General features: G+C 33.8%; 3 protein-coding genes across 3 annotated transcripts; 2 read left to right on the forward strand and 1 right to left on the reverse strand.

The window, feature by feature from the left end:
* Positions 1-69: 69 nt before the first annotated feature.
* On the reverse strand, positions 70-11071 carry LOC134264006 (MMS19 nucleotide excision repair protein homolog; the record flags this gene model as incomplete). Its single annotated transcript, XM_062746305.1, has 4 exons — positions 11057-11071; positions 8912-9062; positions 7212-7337; positions 70-131 (listed from the first exon to the last, which is right to left on the reverse strand). Coding segments are annotated over exons 1-4 (354 nt in total), but the record flags the coding sequence as incomplete, so codon positions are not given.
* On the forward strand, positions 4081-6847 carry LOC134264009 (uncharacterized). Its single transcript, XM_062746307.1, has 2 exons — positions 4081-4204; positions 4881-6847. Exon 2 carries the CDS (start codon positions 4889-4891, stop codon positions 6626-6628), a length of 1740 nt encoding a protein of 579 aa, XP_062602291.1. The 5' UTR covers positions 4081-4204; positions 4881-4888; the 3' UTR covers positions 6629-6847.
* A 1643-nt stretch (positions 11072-12714) lies between the features above and the next one.
* Positions 12715-14229, forward strand: LOC134264008 (uncharacterized). The gene has a single exon (XM_062746306.1). The coding sequence runs from the start codon at positions 12715-12717 to the stop codon at positions 14227-14229; it is 1515 nt and encodes a 504-aa protein (XP_062602290.1).
* The last annotated feature ends 7049 nt before the right edge of the window (positions 14230-21278 follow it).

Raw genomic sequence — 21278 nt, forward strand, 5'->3', positions numbered from 1 at the left:
TGGTTTATTGTTATAAAAAGTTGGTTTTAAACTTTAAAATATAAACTGATTAAAATGGGCTGTACTTACTGGAGTAAAATCAATGGGAAAGTAACATGATGTGACTTCAAACATTTCCTCCACAAAAGGTCCTACAAAATGGACAAGAAATATTACTAGTCATCTGGATATCTTGGGAATTTTTCTCTTTTTTTTTTTTTGGGGGGGGGGGGGGGAGGGGGAAAGCAAAACAATATTTACAGTCACAGTTCAGGACAGATCTTATCAAAAGTGGAGTAGTTCAAGCTTTGATCTTTCCAAATCAAATTTAATTAATAAACTTCAAGGAATCGTTACATTCCTTTTTTACAATGTTTTAAGAGTCTTTTTTAACGATGAATTTGCAGGTTAATTACCATTAACAACTAACCCCAATACCCCTAGCTCTTTTGACAAAGATAATTAAATAATCATTTTAAGTTTCACAGTAGCAATGTCTATCTTTGGAATAACATTTTTAAAAAACATAAAAATTCAAATTTGAGTATGAAAATTTTAGAATATCTTAAAGAGTAATGCAGTTGAATTGCTTACTTCAGTATGAATCAGCATATGAAGTTTAACACTAATTTAAGAAAAGTGAGGTCAAGGTCAAAGGAAAGGTCATGGTCAAATATTTTGATGCAGTTGAATAGCTCTCATCAGTATGTATCTGCCTATGAAGTTTGATAACACTATCTTGAATGGTATCTTTAAAACTGAGCTTAAGTATGTACAACACACTTACCCCAAAAATTTCCTGTCGTTTAATTTTCGCTATTTTTGTATATTTAGTACATGACTATATCTACTGCCTGGATGCATATTTTGGACAAAATCGTTTGAGTGGTTTTTGGACAGAACTTCTGAAAGTTACCCCCCTTTAGTTGTTTACAAGGAGAGAAAATTTTTAATCAATGAACTACTTAAACCTACATTTTCAATAAAACCAGGTTAGATATAAATGTCAAATTTCATTGGCTTATTCCCTTAACCATTAAACACAAAAACATAGTCATCTTTTTGATATACATATCATCAAAACAATTTTTAAAGACCTTAAACTGAAAAACTATGAATTTTCTAAGCCTTGAAAATTGCGCATTTTTCAAATTCAAATTTTTTTGTGAAAAAACCTGTCGTTTAATTTTGGTAACAAACTTTCTTTAGGTAGGTGATAGTATAAATAATCTTTATAATTTTTTGTATAATTTTTGTACGACCAGTTTTGATTTAACAGCGGAAAAATTACCCCCTCCCCCTTTCTCAATAAGTCACGTTCCCGTGCGTCTTTCAGACGGCCCGGGTCGATCACTTTGTTATATAACATTTTAGAATAAGTTTTCTATATCACAAATGTAATAAGTTTCGCTATAAACCCTGAAAAATGCTGAGTCACACCGGAAACAGTTATGTCACGCCGGAAACAGTTATGTCATCCCCGACGGAAACAGTTATGTCATCCCCGACGGAAACAGTTATGTCATCCTTTCGATCACGTTCACGTGTTTTTACGTTATGCATTTTAGTTCGGGTTCGAGATTTTATGACGTCGGTTGCTAAGCAAAAGTAAACAACACAGCGTATTTCTTAACGTCAAGCAGACATTTTTGGATTATTTGTGTACATTTTAACGATTTTGAATGATTTTAAATTTACTTTTAATTTTAAAAATGTCATATAACATATACCACATGGCTTCTCGGGCGGCTATACCCGAGATTTGCCTCTTCGGACACAAAGCCTGGAGTGTTATGTCAACCACTGCCGGTGGCCTCGGGGGACAAAAAAAAACAGGGCGTTGCGGGCACCTCGGGGCAAATATTCTGGTATGTCACCCTCGAAGCCATGTGATATATGTATAATATGAATCTACAAATACACATTAAAAAAAATTAAATTGCAATATTGCTTTTGCTTCAAAAATATATTAACTTACAAATTTAAAAGTTCTCATATGTAAAGTGTATTTAAATGTAGATTTTTAGGCAATTTTTGAATACCCCTATCACCCCCCACCCCTTCCTTTTTTGCGTCGCAGACCAGATTAGCTTTTGACGAAACATCGTTTACAGTGCAAATATACTGGTATTTCGTCAAGAATTCCGGAGGTATGCATTAGTTTTTAAATTCATGAATGCAGAATAAATAATGACGACTCTTTTTATATGTATCAGGAAAAAATTACTGAAAGATTTTAGTGTTTAGTCCATATACGTATGCATTATGCATTCCATATCACATGAAACCTGGATACGAATTCAAGTTTTGTTGAACTTGAATATGTTGATTTTTAATTTTATTTCTTTAATTTTATTCATTATAAAAATGGTGTACATTCAACTCTTCTGTGATATAAATGGAATAATTGTAATTTCTTTCATGTCATTATTTCAAACGAGACAGTATGTGGCCGTGGGGATACACCGACATTTGCATTAGATGTACATACACCCCTCATGATATTGTATGCATTTCTTTCAATGTCGTCACTTCTAAAGTTAAAATGAAAATTCCGTATTCGTCCACATTAACTTCAAAATATCAAACATTAAACTCTTCATCTATTTCAATTTATATCAAATCCCACATTGATATTTTTTAAAATCTTATAGGCTACGTTTCGTTTTGATTCGAGGAAATACGAAACGACATTGTTGACAGAAAGTCAAAGTTACGATTTGCTGCAATAGGATATTCATAAATGCAGATAATTCCAGTACAAGTGAACAATTCTTTTCAATTCTATACTTACATTGTGTATATGAGGTCTATAGTATTCAATTCTGGATTTACCAGGTCTTGCTGTAAATGTATCTGATTCTGTGGAAAACCGTGAATAAAGGAGAGAAAATAAACATTCTCCTACATTTTCAGAGTTGTTCCTCTTTGATCAGTAAGGGTCTGAGAACAACATCGATTTTACATTGTAGAAAGTTTATTGTTTATTTATTGTTGTTTTATTTTATTAAAGAAGAAAAACAATATTTATATCGTGTATGCACAAATTGTAATGAAGACCATTAATCGGAATGTTATATAGCCAATTGTACATAATGGGAATTTCGGCAATGTAAAATAAAATTTTCAGAATAAAAAAAATGCTGTGCTTTGATCAAAAATACAATTTATTGTACATATATATGAAATGAAATGAAATAAACATTAAGAGATGGTAATTTATGTCTTGCTTTTTATGGAGTTTAATCGGGTTAATTAAAAAAAAATACTTATTGATTGAGTATGGCACGCACAATCACAGCCAAGCCCCATGTCCCAATTTTCTTTCATGATTGATATACATCGGGATCGTTTTACTCGTCGTTTTGACGCTTTATTTTTTTCGTTAAACTTGACGTCACGTCAAACGTTCAATTGAAATCGCAAGGGTTATCTCCCCCATGTGTGTACGTCTTTAACACTCATTTAAGAAAAGTGAGGTCAAAAGTCAAAGGAAAGGTCAAGGTAAAAAAAAAATGTTGATGCATTTGAAAAGCTTACATCAGTATGCATCAACATATGAAGTTTAATCACACTATCTTGAATGGTATCTTTAAAACTGAGCTAAACACCAATTTAAGAAAAGTGAGGTCAAGGTCAAAGGAAAGGTCAAAGTTAAAAAAATGATGAGGCTCTTGCATAGCCCCATCAATATCTATCAACCTATGAAGTTTGATGAAAATATCTTGGATAGTTTCTTTGAAACTGAGCTTTGAACTGAGCTTAATGCAAAGTGTGATGGAAGGACAGAATTTTAGGAGGGACAGACATGACAAACACTATATGCCCAAGCCATATTCATGGCGGGGCATAAAAATTAAATTTTATAAAGAGCCCATTATACGAAAACTGATATAGAAATGAAAATTCACAAAAATCAACTAGTCTAGAACTTAAATACATGTACCCTTTAGACAAAATAATATTCTGTTCAGTTGTTGCATGTTTCTATTGAAACATTTCCTTCACTGCATATAATAATTTCCTGACCAGCCCCCTATTGTTATATCTATTGTACAATACACAGTCACTGTGTTAGATGATACAGACATTTAAATCTATTTTTATTCACATAAGAAGTCAGCGAAAAAGAAGGAAGTAAAACTGGTAAAAATTTACGGAAGACTGATTTCAAGATTTATACACTGATAATATGCACAGGATCACTTAAACCTTGCACACACAGGTAAGTTCTGTAAGCTACATTGTACTTTATCAATGGAAAAAAAACTTTGTTTATTGTTAATCAGGGGCAATATTCAGACCCCCATCCACCAGCACCCCTCACTTTGAAAAATTTAAAAAGATGCTCTTACAAGGAAATAATCAACTCCACCTTAAATGGCCTCTTTATTTATGGCACTCTGAGAATCTAGTTCATACTAAATGAAGATGTTTTTATATTGTACATTTATCTGAATTTTTTTTTTTTTTTTTTTTTCTCAAACCAAACAAGAGGCCCATGGGCCTCAATGGTCACCTGAGTTAGCATTTGCTTTATGAAGAAAGAATACACATAAAAGATAATGAAAACTCTTATGAATTATTTTTCGTAAACAGGAAACTTGATAATATAAATTTGACTCTTTATTGTGGCTCAATCCTAGCCTTTAGGTTCACGAATTGAATAATCATTTCTATTTTGCAATGTTATTGAGTACATATTAAAATTTATTCCATGTGAGGCTTACATACTAAAATGAAGAATTGTATTGTGACCCTACTTTACTTAAAATGAACATTGATTTCTTAGATTTCTTTCTATACATTCCATTAAAAAAATTGACTACCCTGTAATAGCCCTATTCTTGAACCAGTCTGGATTTCAATGATAGAATGATATAATATTACTTAATACACAGGGTCAACCATGGAAGTCTTGGGCACTCCCCAGCACTGGCTGATGTGTGACATTTGTGAAGAAAACTGTGTGTACTACTGCAACTCATGTAATAAAAGGTTGTGTGACAAATGTCATACAGAACACCACACAAATGAAGACACCAAAACCCATGACCTCATACTGTACCAGCTCCGACAAAAGAGTCTCGGAGAGGAGAAATGTCCCCACCATCCAACCAAAGATCTAGACATGCTATGTGAGGAATGCCAGGTGGCTCTCTGTTACAAATGTTCGATGACTGAGGCACACTCAGGCCACCATTTTATTGATCTTGAAGAAATTTCCATAAAAAATTTTGAAATGTACGAGAATGAGTTGTCAAGGATCCAAGACCATTTCCTGCCAGCTTGTCATGAGGTTTTGAATGAAATCAAAGAGGATGTTCCAAAAGTAAAGAAAATGGTTGCTTTGATTCGGGAGACCATGACAACTGAAGCTAATGCCCTCAAAAGTCTGGTGGACAGAGTATTATCTGAGAACTTTTCTGAATTAGACAGCATAGAAGAAAGAATTCTGCATGATTTGACTGCCCAAGACAAGACTTTTACTAACTATATTTCATATTTACAAGAGCTTCTGAGAAAATACCAATCAAAACTGGCAAAGAAAAACCTGGAAGATTTAATTTCAAAACAAAGGGAAGACAAAGCTGAAGAAATAGACCCCATCCCAGAAACATTTAAACCCGTTCTTCCCATATTTACTGGAGGTCAGTTTACTGAAGATGATATAAAGAAGTTTCTTGGTAAAATCAGCTTTCCAAAAGTTACAAAAGCAAGAAGACATGTTAGAGTTGAAAGCAGAAGTGAAGAAGTTGATGTGTTCTTACATGAAGATGGCAAAGAACAGCAGAAAGGAAAAGTAAACCCGAGACCTGATAAGCAGGTGACCTTCTCCGTCTCTATGATTAAGGAGATCATGGTCCCTCGTATAAGTTTTCTTTTCCACATTTCCTTGGAGACCTCCAAGAGGTTTTGGGTCAGCAGTTTTGATGAATACCTTGTCCAGACCGATCTTCAGGGGAACCTGCTGCACAAACTTCAGATCACTGGTGGGATCATGAGAGTCGGTTGTCACACAGTGACAAAGGAAGGGGACCTGTTGTTTGCGGACAGAAAGAACAAGTGCATCAACAGAGTGACTCCAGACAAGATGGTCACTGAATTGTTCACCACTGAAGATTGGGAACCCCTTGGGATTTACTCCTCTCGCATTAACGGGGACATCTTGATGGGAAAGAGTAAAGATAAAGACAGAGAGGCCAGGGTAACGAGGTACAGCAAGGCCGGGGTCAAACTTCAGGACATACGGAAGAAACACTGGATAAAGACCCTCTACGAATTCCCAGCCTACCTAACTGAGAATAACAATGGAGATATCTGTACATCAGACATTGAAAAGGAGGCTGTAGTGGTGGTCGATAAATCAGGAAAACATCGATTCTCCTACACAGGTCAGCAGTCTGAATCCTCATTCAGCCCTAGAGGAATCTGTACCGATGCCTTTAGTCACATTTTGGTGTGCGATGAAAACGGTAACTCTGTCCATCTCCTAGATCAGGACGGTCATTTCCTGTCTCTTCTTATAAATCAGAATCACGGACTTAACAGTCCCTGTGGTCTGGGAATGGATGAAGAGAACAATCTGTATGTGGGGGAGTTTGACAGCAATACAGTGAAAGTGTCCTCATACCTAGATCAGTATTAAACGTGTGACAAAATAGTTACCAGGATTTGGGTAGAGACTAGAGAAAAAACATTATGCAATGTTACATCACCGATATGACATGTTTAACCATTCATTTTGTACCTGCATGTACTTAAAAAGTGGGCTTCATATTTTAGCGACTCTGGCTGTAACCACAAGCTATATCATGAACACCATTAATTAATCATTTCTAAATGCAATACATAGTGCAGACACATGATGTGCTACTTTATGGCTTTGCACAAAAAATTACACGGATATACATATTTTTGTGCTTATATACTCAGGACTAACATCTGAATTGGCAGTCAATATCAGAAATATGTTATATTAACATAGTGTTCATAAATTGATGCCATTTTTCTTCTTTTCTCTATTATGTCTATATTCAAATTTTTCTAGTAATCTTAAGGTCATCTTCAAATTGTAACAATTTATGTTGACCTTGGAGTCTAAAAATAAAAATAAGTTTGCATGTTGTTGTTTTTCTTTTTCCTTTTACAAAATGAAGTGTAATTATGTTACTTTACGGTCAGACATCAATTTGGGTAATATTTAAGGTAGATATCTGTAACATATTTACCTAGAGAGAAATTAAGAATGATTGTCCGAGCACAGTGGAAGGCCAGTAGAAGATTCCGAGGGTCTTTTTCTGTATCCATGGACTGAATAAACCCAAACACAAAATCATTTCCCATTCCCTGTAGCTCTGTAAAACAATAGCTTATAATTACATAATAAATATTACAAGTATATTATCTCTATTTAAGGAATGAAGCTTATTTTAACTTTTGTTATACAGTATAACATAACTTGCAGCAGTTAACGTTTTTAATATATTTGATCAGTGCTTATTATCTATTCAAGATATATAAATGTAGTCCGGGTCGAGTCACACAAATTGTTCAGACAAAAATATATCCATCATGATAAGCAGATACTGCTACAACATTATTGTTCATAATAAGAAATATGTTGTGTATGTCATACATTAAAGAAACCAAAAATAATGTCAAAATATTTTTAGAAAATTACTTTCCCCCCATAATGCCAATAAAAAATATCAATAATCAAATGCCCACTCCCTCCTCAGTCTTCTTTTTTAACATGTTTGATAACAAAGAATATTTAGGTCATTCTTCAATTCACATCTTTTCACCGATGAATTGATTATACTCTATCAACAATGTTTATTGTCCGTTAATTATCATTCAATTTCCTCTTAAAGAAAAAAAATTAATCATTCTGTGTGTGTGTGTGCATTATTAAATGATGGAATTTTCAATCTCTGGCCCGATTCTGCTGGTGTGTCAACTGTGTAACTGCAGGGAGTGTAAAATGTGTAGCAAAACCCGAACCGGATTGGAGATTTCTAAATTGAAAACCGGGTTCATGTTGAAGTTCAACATATTAATTTATATAGAATTTGAATTATATAAGTAAGTTCCATGATGAATACATTAGTATATTTCAGTGATTTACAAAAAAAAAAAAAAACAGTTTAGAATTTCCCGGCCCTGCCCTGATTTTCCTTACCCATTTTAAACACACTTTCTTGCAGATGCAAATGTTAAAAAAATGTTAAAACAAAATGTAGTTCAGCAGGGATTGTATAATTTTTATTAATCAGAATTCGTATTCATATGATCTAATTAAGAAAAAAAGTTTTGCTGTCTGCCATCGTAACTTCTTGGCAAAACAAAACGTTTTTTCAATGTGTACTTTTTGTTAGGAGGCTGGGTGACCGTAATGCTATGGATTTTACGAAATTTACACCAGTTCCATAAATAGACAGTACAGTAAAGTCATAAAACACTGTTAAACACATTAAATCTAAAAGTTGAATATCTTTGGATATGGGGTAACCCATATCTATTCTTGTATAAACTGCAAAGCGGTTTATAAAACAGCATAAAGTGCAAATTACGTTGCATCGTATCACATAAGTTGAAATAAGCTTCATTCCTTATAGTTATAATTTATTAGTATCTCAATGTAACGTAGGCAAGTTATGTTATACAAAATGGATTAAATCTTTTACCCTATCAAATGACGTTTTACTTCTAAAATTATATTAATATAAAAAAAATACATGTGCAATTTAAGTTATAATTGAATATTTGCACGAAATACTTTAAAATGATTAACTAATGTTTTATATCACATAAATTTGAATGTATTACTTAGTAATACTATAAAAACCATAATTATATATTTTACAATTTGCAAATTGAGAAGTGTATGTCAAACTGTCTATGAAATACAAGTAATATCACTACTTACCAGCAAGTTTCTTATCCAGTAGTACTGTGTAGATGTTGTACACTGTACATCTGTCTGTCTGTGATAAGGATTGGACCTGTACCTCCTTAAACATCCCCTTACATATTATCTCAGCACACCCCTCTGGTAGTTTAGATCCACACTTTGTGATCTGTACAAAATTATTATCAAATTAAAATATGTCATTTTATACTACCTATTTGACTTGCACATAAATGTATCTAAATTCCCTCAGCTGAAACATTCCTTAATTTACACAGAGAAATTGTTTTAAAATTTAACATAGTAGCATGTACATTTATTATGCAAAAATAAAAATTGTAATTAACTGAAAGACTTAATTGACCACTCAGTAAGCATCCCTAATAAATTTCTTGTTCTTTATATGCTTCACATAAACATTATAAACAACTTACTTGTACCTTGCATGAATCTATTAGGAAAAAAAGGCAAGTATCGGTGTCTCACCAATCATTTCACATTTATAATCCTTTTAAAAAAGGTTAATAGTGCCACTAAGACTTAGCATATTTGATTTAGGAATGGCTTCCATGAATTTTTATTTCAAAAATAAACATGAAATTCTCAATCCTTGTCAAAACCTAAAAACTTCTAGTTTCAATGCATATCTCTTGCTAATGGTTCAGTATTCTCTGTGTGTTTACTTATAAGCATTGAATTCATATTTTTGGATGTCTTCGGTCCTATAACACACCTGGCCGTGCCAACAAATTGAATACCGCGCGTTAGCGTGGTATGATAATTTGTAGGCACCGCCAGGTGTGTTATAGGAACAAAGACATCCAAAAATATGAATTCAATGCTTATATTTACATTCTCTAATTTTCCTTCATCATAATTGCTTATTCCATTAATCTTTAATGTGAATTTAGCACCCTTGAAAACTGCAGTGGTTAATAGATGTAAGAGAGGGAAAAAAAGACAAATTTATTCTTAACACACATTACGTTATTTTTTACGTTAATTTTTCAGGGTTATAGTTTTTCAGTAAATTGAAATAAAACATTTTACCTTTTGGTGTTCCTAGAGTATTGAAAATGCTTATAGTTCCTACTGTGTATTCTAACGCGCAGTGACAATTGAATGTCATGGATTTTTAATTGATTTCATTAGGAAAACTAGAAAACTGACCAGTCAGCAAGGGCCCCGCTAAGGGGTAGAAATATAAGTGTGAAGCTTATGAAATAAAGCAACAACTGTATTTTTTAAATTTCATGATACCGGTAATTCCTGAATTTCCAAAAACCTGTAGTGACCTTGTATTTACATAAAACAGGAAAAATTTCATGTCTTATAATAACTCAATTAAATGTGTACCCTGGTATTTAAAAAAGATTTAGTATGCAGGTGTTTTAAAAAATGCAAGCCTTCAGTGAATGCAAATATCATCCAGGGTTGACCTCAACTTCAAAACAAACATCAGTTGCAGACAAAGGTGTTCATTAATTTCCATGTGGCAGATTAAGATAAGCCTCTAAATTTTCTGCAGCAAGCAAGATAATTTATCCCAGGGGATTAATTGTACTGCTCTTTCATCCTTTTCTTTAAAACTTACAATAAGAACTTTTTTCAGGAATAGACAGAATAGGGTTATTATCTGATTACCTGTTAAAATTAACAACATTAAGGAAGCAAAAAATTAAATAAATAATTAAAAAATTAATAATTATAATAAAGGATATCTTAATATACGAGGGTTGTTAGAAAAGTTCGCGGACACATTGATTTACGGAAAATCTATTGTGTACTGTTAAGTATGACCAATGTCCGAATAAATCCCTACATTATATTTGTCTATATATTTGTATGTAAAAAATCAGGTCCATTTACTACAATCTTGAACATTTACAGCGATTTTTACTATGAGGTCATGGGATTCACGCAGCAATCACTTGACGTCGACGTAACAGCCAGATTTCAACCCATTAAGCTTCGTCGCAGTTCACAAAATCTTTTTTCATATTTTTCTTATCTATTTTCTACTCTAAAATTGAATATCTATATCAAGACATGTTACTTTTCTACTATAATGTCTTTTGTACTGATTTAGATACTAATGAGATATTTTGAAAAAATAGTCAATACAGTTAATCGATTATGTATGGAAACTATGCAAAACCATACAGGCACAACATCCATGCGATAAGAGGGTATTGAAGTATCGATTAAGTTCATCATTCAAAATGTTAAACCTTCCATTATTATAAAGCTACAACCATTTGAAAACTTTTGTCCTTTGTATGTGTAGGAAATTCCCGGCAGCATCTTGCACATTTTAATCTCTTTTTAAGACATTTTCCTGTCTGCATACATAATTTTACGTTGTGCAGTGCTCCATGACACTCAATGACGTTCCAATTTTCGGCTGTGTTTTTACGCGTTGATCATTTATAAATGGCTATAAAACAGTCATATAACCTCCAATGTGATTCAAAATTTCTCCCAGTGTTGTTTCATGAATACTTTAGCGACAGGTAAAATATCACAAATCTCTTTGCGCTACAATTGTGCAATTTTTAATTTTGATTAAGAGTCTATGTGATGTAAACGTGCCAAAATGGAGCATGCTCCGTGAAGCAAGATTTATCAAAATAAAACAGCTGTATATTTTTCAATAAGCACTGGAGGGCACCAAATTTTTGTATATTTATTGGAAAATAGGTTAAGATTTTATCTAAAAAATTTGACCGGTTTCTTGGAAATAGCGCGCTCACAATAGAACTTGTCCGCGAACTTTTCTAACACCCTTCGTATATATATCTTGTTTTTAGAATTCAAATAAAATCATAACTCTTTGTGTGTGGTATTTTACCAAAATAAAGTATGAACAATATTTAAATCCACATTGATTCCAAATTGACCTGAACTTCAAACAGAGGTGGTACACTGATTGATCTCAATGTGACAAATAAAGATAATGCTTAGGATTTTCTTCAAGTGGAAGGTTAATTAATCCCAAGGGATTCTTGCACAAGCTTTCATAGTTTAAAATAGGAACATTCTCAGCAGTTAACTCTCTTTGCCCATCCATTCTTATGCATATTTAACAATCTACCCCACCACCCCAGCTCCAAACCAGAAAACATAGACAACCAAACTAAGCATCAAAATATGTCTTTCCACTTACTAAACAACCATACAAAATTTGAACTTAATTGGACAACCATAAAAAAAGTTATTAGAAAAAAAAAAACAGAAAATTTGTGGACGGAAGAATGACAGACAGACGGACAGACAGAGTGATTACTATAGGGCACCCGCAAATCCTTGCGGGGCCCTAATTACACTGAATGTAAATATAATTCATTGCACATCTTGCTGTTATATCGAATAAATTTAAAGTCCAACTACACAGTCAATCTTTGTGGTTATCTAATATGCAGAGTAAAAACTAGGTCATTCAGGTAGGCAACACCTGACAAACATGGCTGCCAGAACTACAAAAAAACATCCACTGGGCTCTCCTCAAGGGTTATAGTTTTTCAGTAAATTGAAATAAAACATTTTACATTCTGGTATTCCTAGAGTATTGAAAATGCATATAGTTCCTACTGTGCATTCTAACGCGCGGTGACAAGGTTTCGCGTGTGTTATAGAAATTTGAATGTCATGGATTTTTAATTGATTTCATTAGGAAAATTACACTGAATGTAAATATAATTCATTGCACACCTTAGTGTCATATCGAATAAATTTAAAGTCCAACTACACATTCAATCTTTGTGGTTATCTAATATGCAGAGTAAAAACTAAGTCATTCAGGTAGGCAACACCTGACAAACATGGCTGCCAGAACTACAAAAAAACCTCCACTGGGCTCTCCTCAAGAGCACATTGTAATGTGTGAAACCCACGATTCACCTATTGATGTTATATGTGAGGACTGTGATGAATTTATTTGTGGCGATTGTGCAAAATCAGATCATAGAGATCATAACTGGAAAACCCTAACCACCGCAGCCATTCAAATGAGGAGGGGTCTCTTTAAATTTCTGAAGAAGATCAAGGAAGAAGATCTGTCTGGGATTGATGAGAAGATGGAGAAGGTGTCTAAACAGATCACAAAAAATGAAGAACAGTGTGACTCTGAGATTAAAAAGCTTCAGAAGCATTGTGATGAGATTATGGCCAAACTGACAGAAATCAGAAAACAACATGAACAAACACTGAGAGGCGATTTAGTTAAAAAGAATGATCAACTGAACCATGAGAAATCTGAATTAGACAAGAAGAAGAGAGGAATCGTTGACACAGTGGAATTCATGGAGGAGAATAACAGCACCATGTCAGATTACAGCTTGATTGACAACCACAGAGAACTGAGGAAAATGCTGACAGATCTAGAATTGGAGATTCATACGACAAACTGTGTACATTCAGTGAGGTTCACTAGAGGGGAAATCAATGATGACTTACTTGAGTCTATGATTGGAAAAACTATAGATGTAGATACATGTATTGACTTAACTCTAATAACCTCATTTCAATATGGAGATAAAACAATTGATGTGCTGGAAGCATTCAGTGAAGAAAAATGTTTCATAACAGATATTGTTTCAGAATATACAGAAAAAGTTACCAAGGAAGGAGCAAAAGAACAGAAATTTAGTATCATTCCAAATGACATGTGTGTGACTGATAACGGGGATATTTATTTCACTGATGGTGGTAACAAGTCCATCAGCAACACCATCCACTGTCTCATGCCATCAGGAACTTTGTCTATAGTCATCAGTACAAATCCACTGGTACCAATAGGAATCTGTCAGTCAGTGGACGGTGGACTACTGGTCACCTTGAGAGACAAGGAATCAGATCTTTACAAATTAGAGTCACACAGCAGACGTCTGGTGAGACACATCACAGTGACAGGTGATATCATCCATGAGTATGAGTACCAGGAGGACGGTCACACCAGACTATTTACATGGCCAGCCAGAGTCACACAGAACAGAAACAGTGATATCTGTGTTGTGAACCGAACAAGTCTCTCTACAGGTGAACTAGTGATTATGTCTCCCTCTGGTCGTATGAAGTCTGTCTACCATGGACAAAACCCAACAGAGGAGTTTAAACCAATTGAAGTAGTGTGTGACTCTCACTGTAACATTCTTGTTACTGACTTTCATAACAAACAGATTCATCTGCTGAGTCCTGATGGGGAGTTCCTGAAGTTCTTACTGACAGAGAAAGAAGTGAACTATCCATACTCACTGTCCCTGTACAAGTCTACATTGTGGGTGGGGTACTGGGAAGGACTTGTTAAAATCTTTCAGTACAAATGGCAAAATTTATGAAGTGCATAAATATCATCAAATTTATCAATATGACGTATAATTGCTTCACCTCGGTCAATTCTGATATTTTTCTGGCGAATAACAAACCATATTCAACACACAAAGGAGTCCATAATTGTATAATATTCAAAGATTTAATAACTGTGAATTTATATTTCTATATCATTTACATACTATGTTTATCCAACTGATGTAGTACATCCTTGTAACTGACCCTAGCAACAAACAGATCCATCTACTGAGTCCTGACGGGGAGTTCCTGAAGGTCTTACTGACAGATAATAAAGTTAAAGTTGTCCTTATACAAGTCTACACTGTGGTTGGATACTGGGAAGGATTTGTCCAAGCATTTCTGTGCAGGGTATAAAAGATAACACACATGGTCATGATTGGTGATCCTCATTCATGTGATATTAAAAGTACTATAATCAATCTTGTTTCGTACGAACAATGATTTTGCGAATTCATGGATAGAGCAAAATCATCTTGGATCTCCAGCTATATAAATTTAATGAAATTCCTATAATTTAGGACATAATGAAATACGGATATAGCAAAGTAATCTCAAAGGTCCCAGTGACTTCATTATAACTGAGTTTAGCTGTACATATTAGTATACTTCCTTAAAATCAACATACTGTAGCTTGATGTGTATAAACACAAAGTCTTCATATTTCAATCAAACATTTTCACAGCATCACCAAAGTACTATAAATCTTTAGTTATGTTCCCCAAACAAAGTTGGGGAACATATTGTTTTTACTCTGTTTCTTATTAGGGTCTTCCGTCTTCAGCGGAAGACCCTTCTATTATTCTTCGGTTTCTTTTTTACCTTTATTAAGGTCTTCCGTCTTCAGCGGAAGACCTTATTGTTTTTCTTAGGTTTCTTTTCCACTATTTTTATTATTGTTTTTTTTTCTTACCGATTTTGTGCGCGCGATTTCTCGAGAACGGCTCGATCGATTTTCATGAAACTTTCAGGTCTGATAGAACATCAAAAAATCTAGACATATATTTTTTTATTTTGATGACGTCACTTCCGGTTCGGAGATTTCTGCGATTTAGTGATTTTTAGAGGGTCACTTTGTCCGGCAGTTTTCTTAAAAAGCACTTAACACAGAAGCATGAAATTTTCGGTGATGCTAGAGCAACCTTTGGAGAAGTGCACTAAGTATATCACAACTACCGGAAGTACGAAGCGCCGACGCTCGCTATGGCCCGAAAATAGTCCTATCAAGAATTTCAAAATTTTTAGCACCTTTTCTACAATAACTTTTTACCTGAAAATATTTTGTTAAAGCATGTACAACAAAAAAGGTGTAGAATTTAAAGATCTTTCAAATGACCTCTCGAAAAAAGGGCTGGCCCCTAAAATTAGGGGCCAGGAGGGACCGTAAGTTTTTCCTTTCTATCTCAAAAAGTATTGAGAATTTGTGATACGTCAAAGAAGCAAAATTGTTCAAAATGTCAAGCTTAATCTATTGGAATCGTCAAAATACGTCCGCCGTCGTCACTTCCGGCCAAACCGGAAGTAATCGGAAAACGCGTATTTTTGCCGTTCTTCACAGGATTTTTGGTAACATATGTCTCTGGGAGCATTAAAATTAATTTTCCGTCCGTCGTCGTCATTTCCGGTCAAACCGGAAGTAGCAGAAAATGGCTTATTTTTGAATTTATTAATATGGATTTAGAGGATTCAAGCCATTTTGGGGCGTTATTTCACATATTTATTAAAAATGACAGCTACATCCGGTCAAACAGGACGGAAGACCTACTCGTTGCTTAGCAACGAGCTTTGCTCTAGTTATTATTATTATTATTATTTTTATTCTTTTTTCTTCTTACAAAATTTGTGCAGAAGATTTCTCGGAGATGGCTCGTTCGATTTGCTTCAAATTTTCACGGTAGATGCGTTATCATCTGAAGTTAATTCCGGCAAATTATTTTTTGGAAATTCACTTCCGGTCGGGAGTTATCGCCCTTTGATCAAAATTTGGAGGACCTCCTTGTCTGTGATGGAACTCAAAAACGGCTCAAGCTAGAAAGCTGAAATTTTTAGTGATGATAGAGGACATGTTCCCATATTGCACCTGGGTTAGGATATTTTCCGGAAGTGCCTAGTATGGAAGCTCGGTAGGGGTCAAAATTTAGGACACGTTTTATGAGTGGTTTTTTGAGACATTTTGTATCATATCATTTAAAATATGAATATTTTGTAAAAACATACTGAACAACATTTGTGCAAAATATCAAGATCTTTAATATGATATCAAGAAAAATGTGCTGACTCATCAAATTAAGGGCTGAAAGGGGCCAACAGTTTTTATTCAATAACTCTTTTAAAGTCAATATTTTGTTATACATTACTGAAGCAAAAATGTTAATCTCAATCATTTACAACTTTACATAATAATTTTTATGTCATATGGTACATAATTAGGGGCCACAAGGGGCCAGAATGCTAAATCTTTGATGCTTTATATCTCGAAATAGAGAAATATTTTGATAAGCAATATTGAACAAAAGATGTTCAAAATAATGTTCTGAGCAATATGCAACCTTTCATTTTCTGCTAAACAGCCCCATTAAGGAGTTGAAGGGTTGGCCCCTAAATATTTCTTTTGCTAATAGCTCAAAAACGAAAAGGAATTTCTAAACAGTTGTTGAACACAAAATGTTCAAAATCTTAAGATCTTTAAGATGAGATCCTGAAAAAGGGGCTGGGCACTCAAATTAGGGGCCAAGAGGGGCCACAAGTCTTCAATCGATAAGTCTTTATCAGTTAATATTTTGTAATACATTACTGAAGCAAAAATGTTTATCTCAGCCATCCACATCTAAATATTATGATTTTATGTCGTATGGTACATATTTAGGGGCCACAAGGGGCCAGAATGCTAAATCTTTGATGCTTTATATCTCGAAATGGAGAAATATTTTGATAAGCAATATTGAACAAAAGATGTTCAAAATAATGTTCTGAACAATATGCAACCTTTCATTTTTTGCTTAACGGCCCCATTAAGGAGTTGAAGGGTTGGCCCCTAAATATTTCTTTTGCTAATAGCTCAAAAACGAAAAGGAATTTCTAAACAGTTGTTGAACACAAAATGTTCAAAATCTTAAGAGCTTTAAGATAAGATCCTGAAAAAGGGGCTGGGCACTCAAATTAGGGGCCAAGAGGGGCCACAAGTCTTCAATCGATAAGTCTTTATCAGTTAATATTTTGTTATACATTACTGAAGCAAAGATGTTCATCTCAACCATCTACATCTAAATATTATGATTTTTATGTCGTATAGTTCATAATTAGGGGCCACAAGGGGCCAGAATGCTAAATCTTTGATGCTTTACATCTCGAAATGGAGAAATATTTTGATAAGCAATATTGAACAAAAGATGTTCAAAATAATGTTCTGAACAATATGCAACCTTTCATTTTTTGCTTAACGGCCCCATTAAGGAGTTGAAGGGTTGGCCCCTAATTATATCTTTTGCTTATAGCTCAAAACAAATAAGAATTTCTAAACAGTTGTTGAACAAAAAATGTTCAAAATCTTAAGATCTTTAAGATGAGATCCCGAAAAAGGGGCTGGGCACTCGAATTAGGGGCCAAGAGGGGCCAAAAGTCTTCAATCGATAACTCTTTATCAGCTTAATATTTTGTAATACATTACTGAAGCAAAGATCTTTATCTCAACCATCTACAACTATATATTGTAGTTTTTATGTCGTATGGTACATGATTAGGGGCCACAAGGGGCCAGAATGCTAAATCTTTGATGCTTTATATCTCGAAAGGGAGAAATCTTTTGATAAGAAATATTGAACAAAAGTTGTTCAAAATAATGTTTTTAACAATATGCAACCTTTCTTTTTTTGCTTAACGTCCCCGTTAAGGAGTTGAAAGGTTGGCCCCTAATTATATCTTTTGCTTATAGCTCAAAAACGAAAAAGAATTTCTGAACAGTTGTTGAACAAAAAATGTTCAAAGTCTTAAGATTTCTAAGATGATATGAATAAAGAGGGCGGATTCCTAAAATTAGGGGCCGTTAGGGGCAAAATACCGATTTTTAAAAGTCTCAATTGTTCAATGTCTTTTTACAGATTGTGGTAAATCATTATTTTAGAATAAAAATTGCAATCAAAATCTTATCTCATCTCATCAAGAATTGGACGGAAGACCCACTCGTTGCTCGCAACGAGATCTCATCTAGTTATTATTATTTTTCTTCTTCCTGGGCACTTTTTTGTCCGCGAATGATCTCGTAAACTACACATCCGACTAAGGTGAAATGTTTTTAGGGCCAGTAGACATGTTATGTAGATTTGTGGAACAAAGGTGATTTTGCGTGCACGTGCTTGCAAGAGCGCGCACGTGCAACACGAGAAATGATCAATATAATGAATGTAAGCGTAACTTTTTACATTTTTGATGAAATGCTTTGAAACTCATAACATTAGGATATATTAGTAGCACAGACAATATGACATGGTCAAAATAGCAAGATCTCATGCGCATGCACGTGCGCTTCGCTCTGATTGGCTGAAACTAAAGTCTTAATATCTTTCTTGTTTTTTGGCGAAACCCATTGAAATTTTGAACATAGCCATACATTAGGATATTCTACATGATATATAGCAATTTTCATAAAAACACGTGCATGCACGTGTGCTGCAATCTGATTGGCTCAAACTTTAGATAGCTATAACTCACTTGGTTTTCAACCAAACAGGATGGGATTTGGAACATAGATAGATATAATAGACTTCTACAAGAAGGTATGGTCACCATGCACATGCATACACGTGCGTGTACTTGGACTGCAATCTGATTGGCTGAAACTTAAAACAGCTATAACTTCCTTGGTTTTCAACCAAACGGGCTGGGATTTGGAACATAGATAGATGTAATGAACTTCTACAATAAGGTATGGTCACCATGCTCATGTATGCCCGTACATGCACGTGAAATGAGTACATTCAAAAATACACTTGAATGAGCGTATTTTTAATACTTGTTTCATTAAATACTTTAATATTTAGTATATTGAAATATATAGATTGTGTAGACTAGATGATATGATCATTACGCACATGCATTCACATGCGCACGCGTGCAATGCTAAAATTTGATTGAACTTGGTACACTTCTGGGTAAAAGTTGTTAAAGTCTCAAATGCAGAGTTTGTCTTCTTAAATGAAGCTTACAGGGAATATGGCACCAAAAGGGAGTTGGGGAGCGTTTGGGGAACATCTGTAACGGTCCCCGTTACAATTAGCACTAGTTTCATGTCTGTTTATGGTAAAATTTCATTTTGCTTAAATATTATACATGTAATATTTGATTATTTGAAAAGTGTCAATGACTTTGATACGTGTATCTTGAACATCAAATACCATGATAACTTGGAAGCTACCAAATATTCTTTATGTCATATTTTATCTACTGTCTCAGACTCTAAGAGTTCGATCTGGAAGTCACAGTCACCTTATTCAATTTTTGTCACATTGATCTTCTGTTAAAATTTTAAGTTTTTACTCAAGCACTCAATAAAATTCAATTTTAAAGGGGAGTACCACACATTTGCCAATGTCAACATTGTCCACAATGAAAAGAAGGTGAGAGGGTTTCCTGTATCTTTGCATTTATGTATTTTTTCCACATTCAATTTGATTCAGTAAAAAGCAGAAATTTATCTCAAGTTGAATCTTCATAATATCAAAGTAAACTACATAATCTGTATGTATAGCAGCAAAGGTATACGAGATATAGTAATAAATTACTAAAAACATTCTGATTGCAAAATAAATAAACATTTAGGGTGTGGTACATGAAAAGAATAATTTGAAGACTTTTTGGAAATTTGATTTTGTTCATCAAATTAAAAAAAAATCAATCCAGCTTTTTCATTATCCCACAATCAATAATATGATATTTTTGTATATTAAAATACAATAAATACAGGGACAAATGAAATACCCTAAATATATAAGAAATACCTTGCAAAATTTAGAATGAATTTAAAAACAATACACGGTTACACCCAAGAAGTTTGGATAAAAACACTGCTTTTTCTGGTTTTCGGGTATCAAACTTGTTATGACTGATACTTAAAAAACAACATACAATGTACATGATGTAACACATGTGATCATTTTATCATTTGCCTCTACAATAACATGTCTTCAAATTAAAAGAAAAGTTATGCTGAATAACATTGACTTTTTAAAAAATATGTACCGGTATATGTAAAACAATGATACATGTCCATGTATAAAAGTTATTCCTACAGTTTCCCAATTAAAAAACTGTGACTTCTTTTGGGGGCTTATTTTGTCTCTGAAGTTCATATACACTGTCTTTGTCTTTGAAGATCATATCCACTATTTTTGTCATATATATCCACTTTGATGGTAGGGTGTTGAGTGATTGAAACAGCAAAGCTGGCATTCATACATTTCTGTTCAGACAGAAAGGTCCTTCAAAAATCAGTCTGGAAATTAAAAAAAATGAATTCAATTGTCATAAATGCATCTAACTCACTCTATTTATCTACTTTTACATACCGATAAAAAAACATTGGTCATATAAGCATTAAGATCATGAATAACAGATAAATGCAAGTCATTCCATCAAATTAGACAAATAAACACAATGTGATGCACTTGTTGTTGCATCATGCATGGTTACAAATCTGCATCATGATATTATCAGAAAACAAGACATTTGTCATGTGAGACATTGATGGCTTGCATAGCAGCTTATGGCAAAGATTGAAATTTTTCAAATGCAAGTAAAAATCCAAAGATCAAGGTCAAATTAAATTGTACCCACAGAAAGGACGATACACACATCTTGCGATACGATACGCATCTCGATATATTGGCACGATACGATACGTATCTCGATATTATGATAAGTTATAAAACTATTCCAAATAATTAGTATTTTATTTTTTTTTTGTCTAGACATTAAATCAACAAATTATTCTACATCAAATCGTGTTAACTTTGCTTTGAAATTAATACTTGAAGTTCATCAATTT

This window comes from Saccostrea cucullata, unplaced genomic scaffold, assembly GCF_032062105.1.
Source record: "Saccostrea cucullata isolate Sc308-1 unplaced genomic scaffold, CSIRO_AGI_Scuc_v1 ctg11210, whole genome shotgun sequence".
Lineage (NCBI taxonomy): Eukaryota > Metazoa > Mollusca > Bivalvia > Ostreida > Ostreidae > Saccostrea > Saccostrea cuccullata.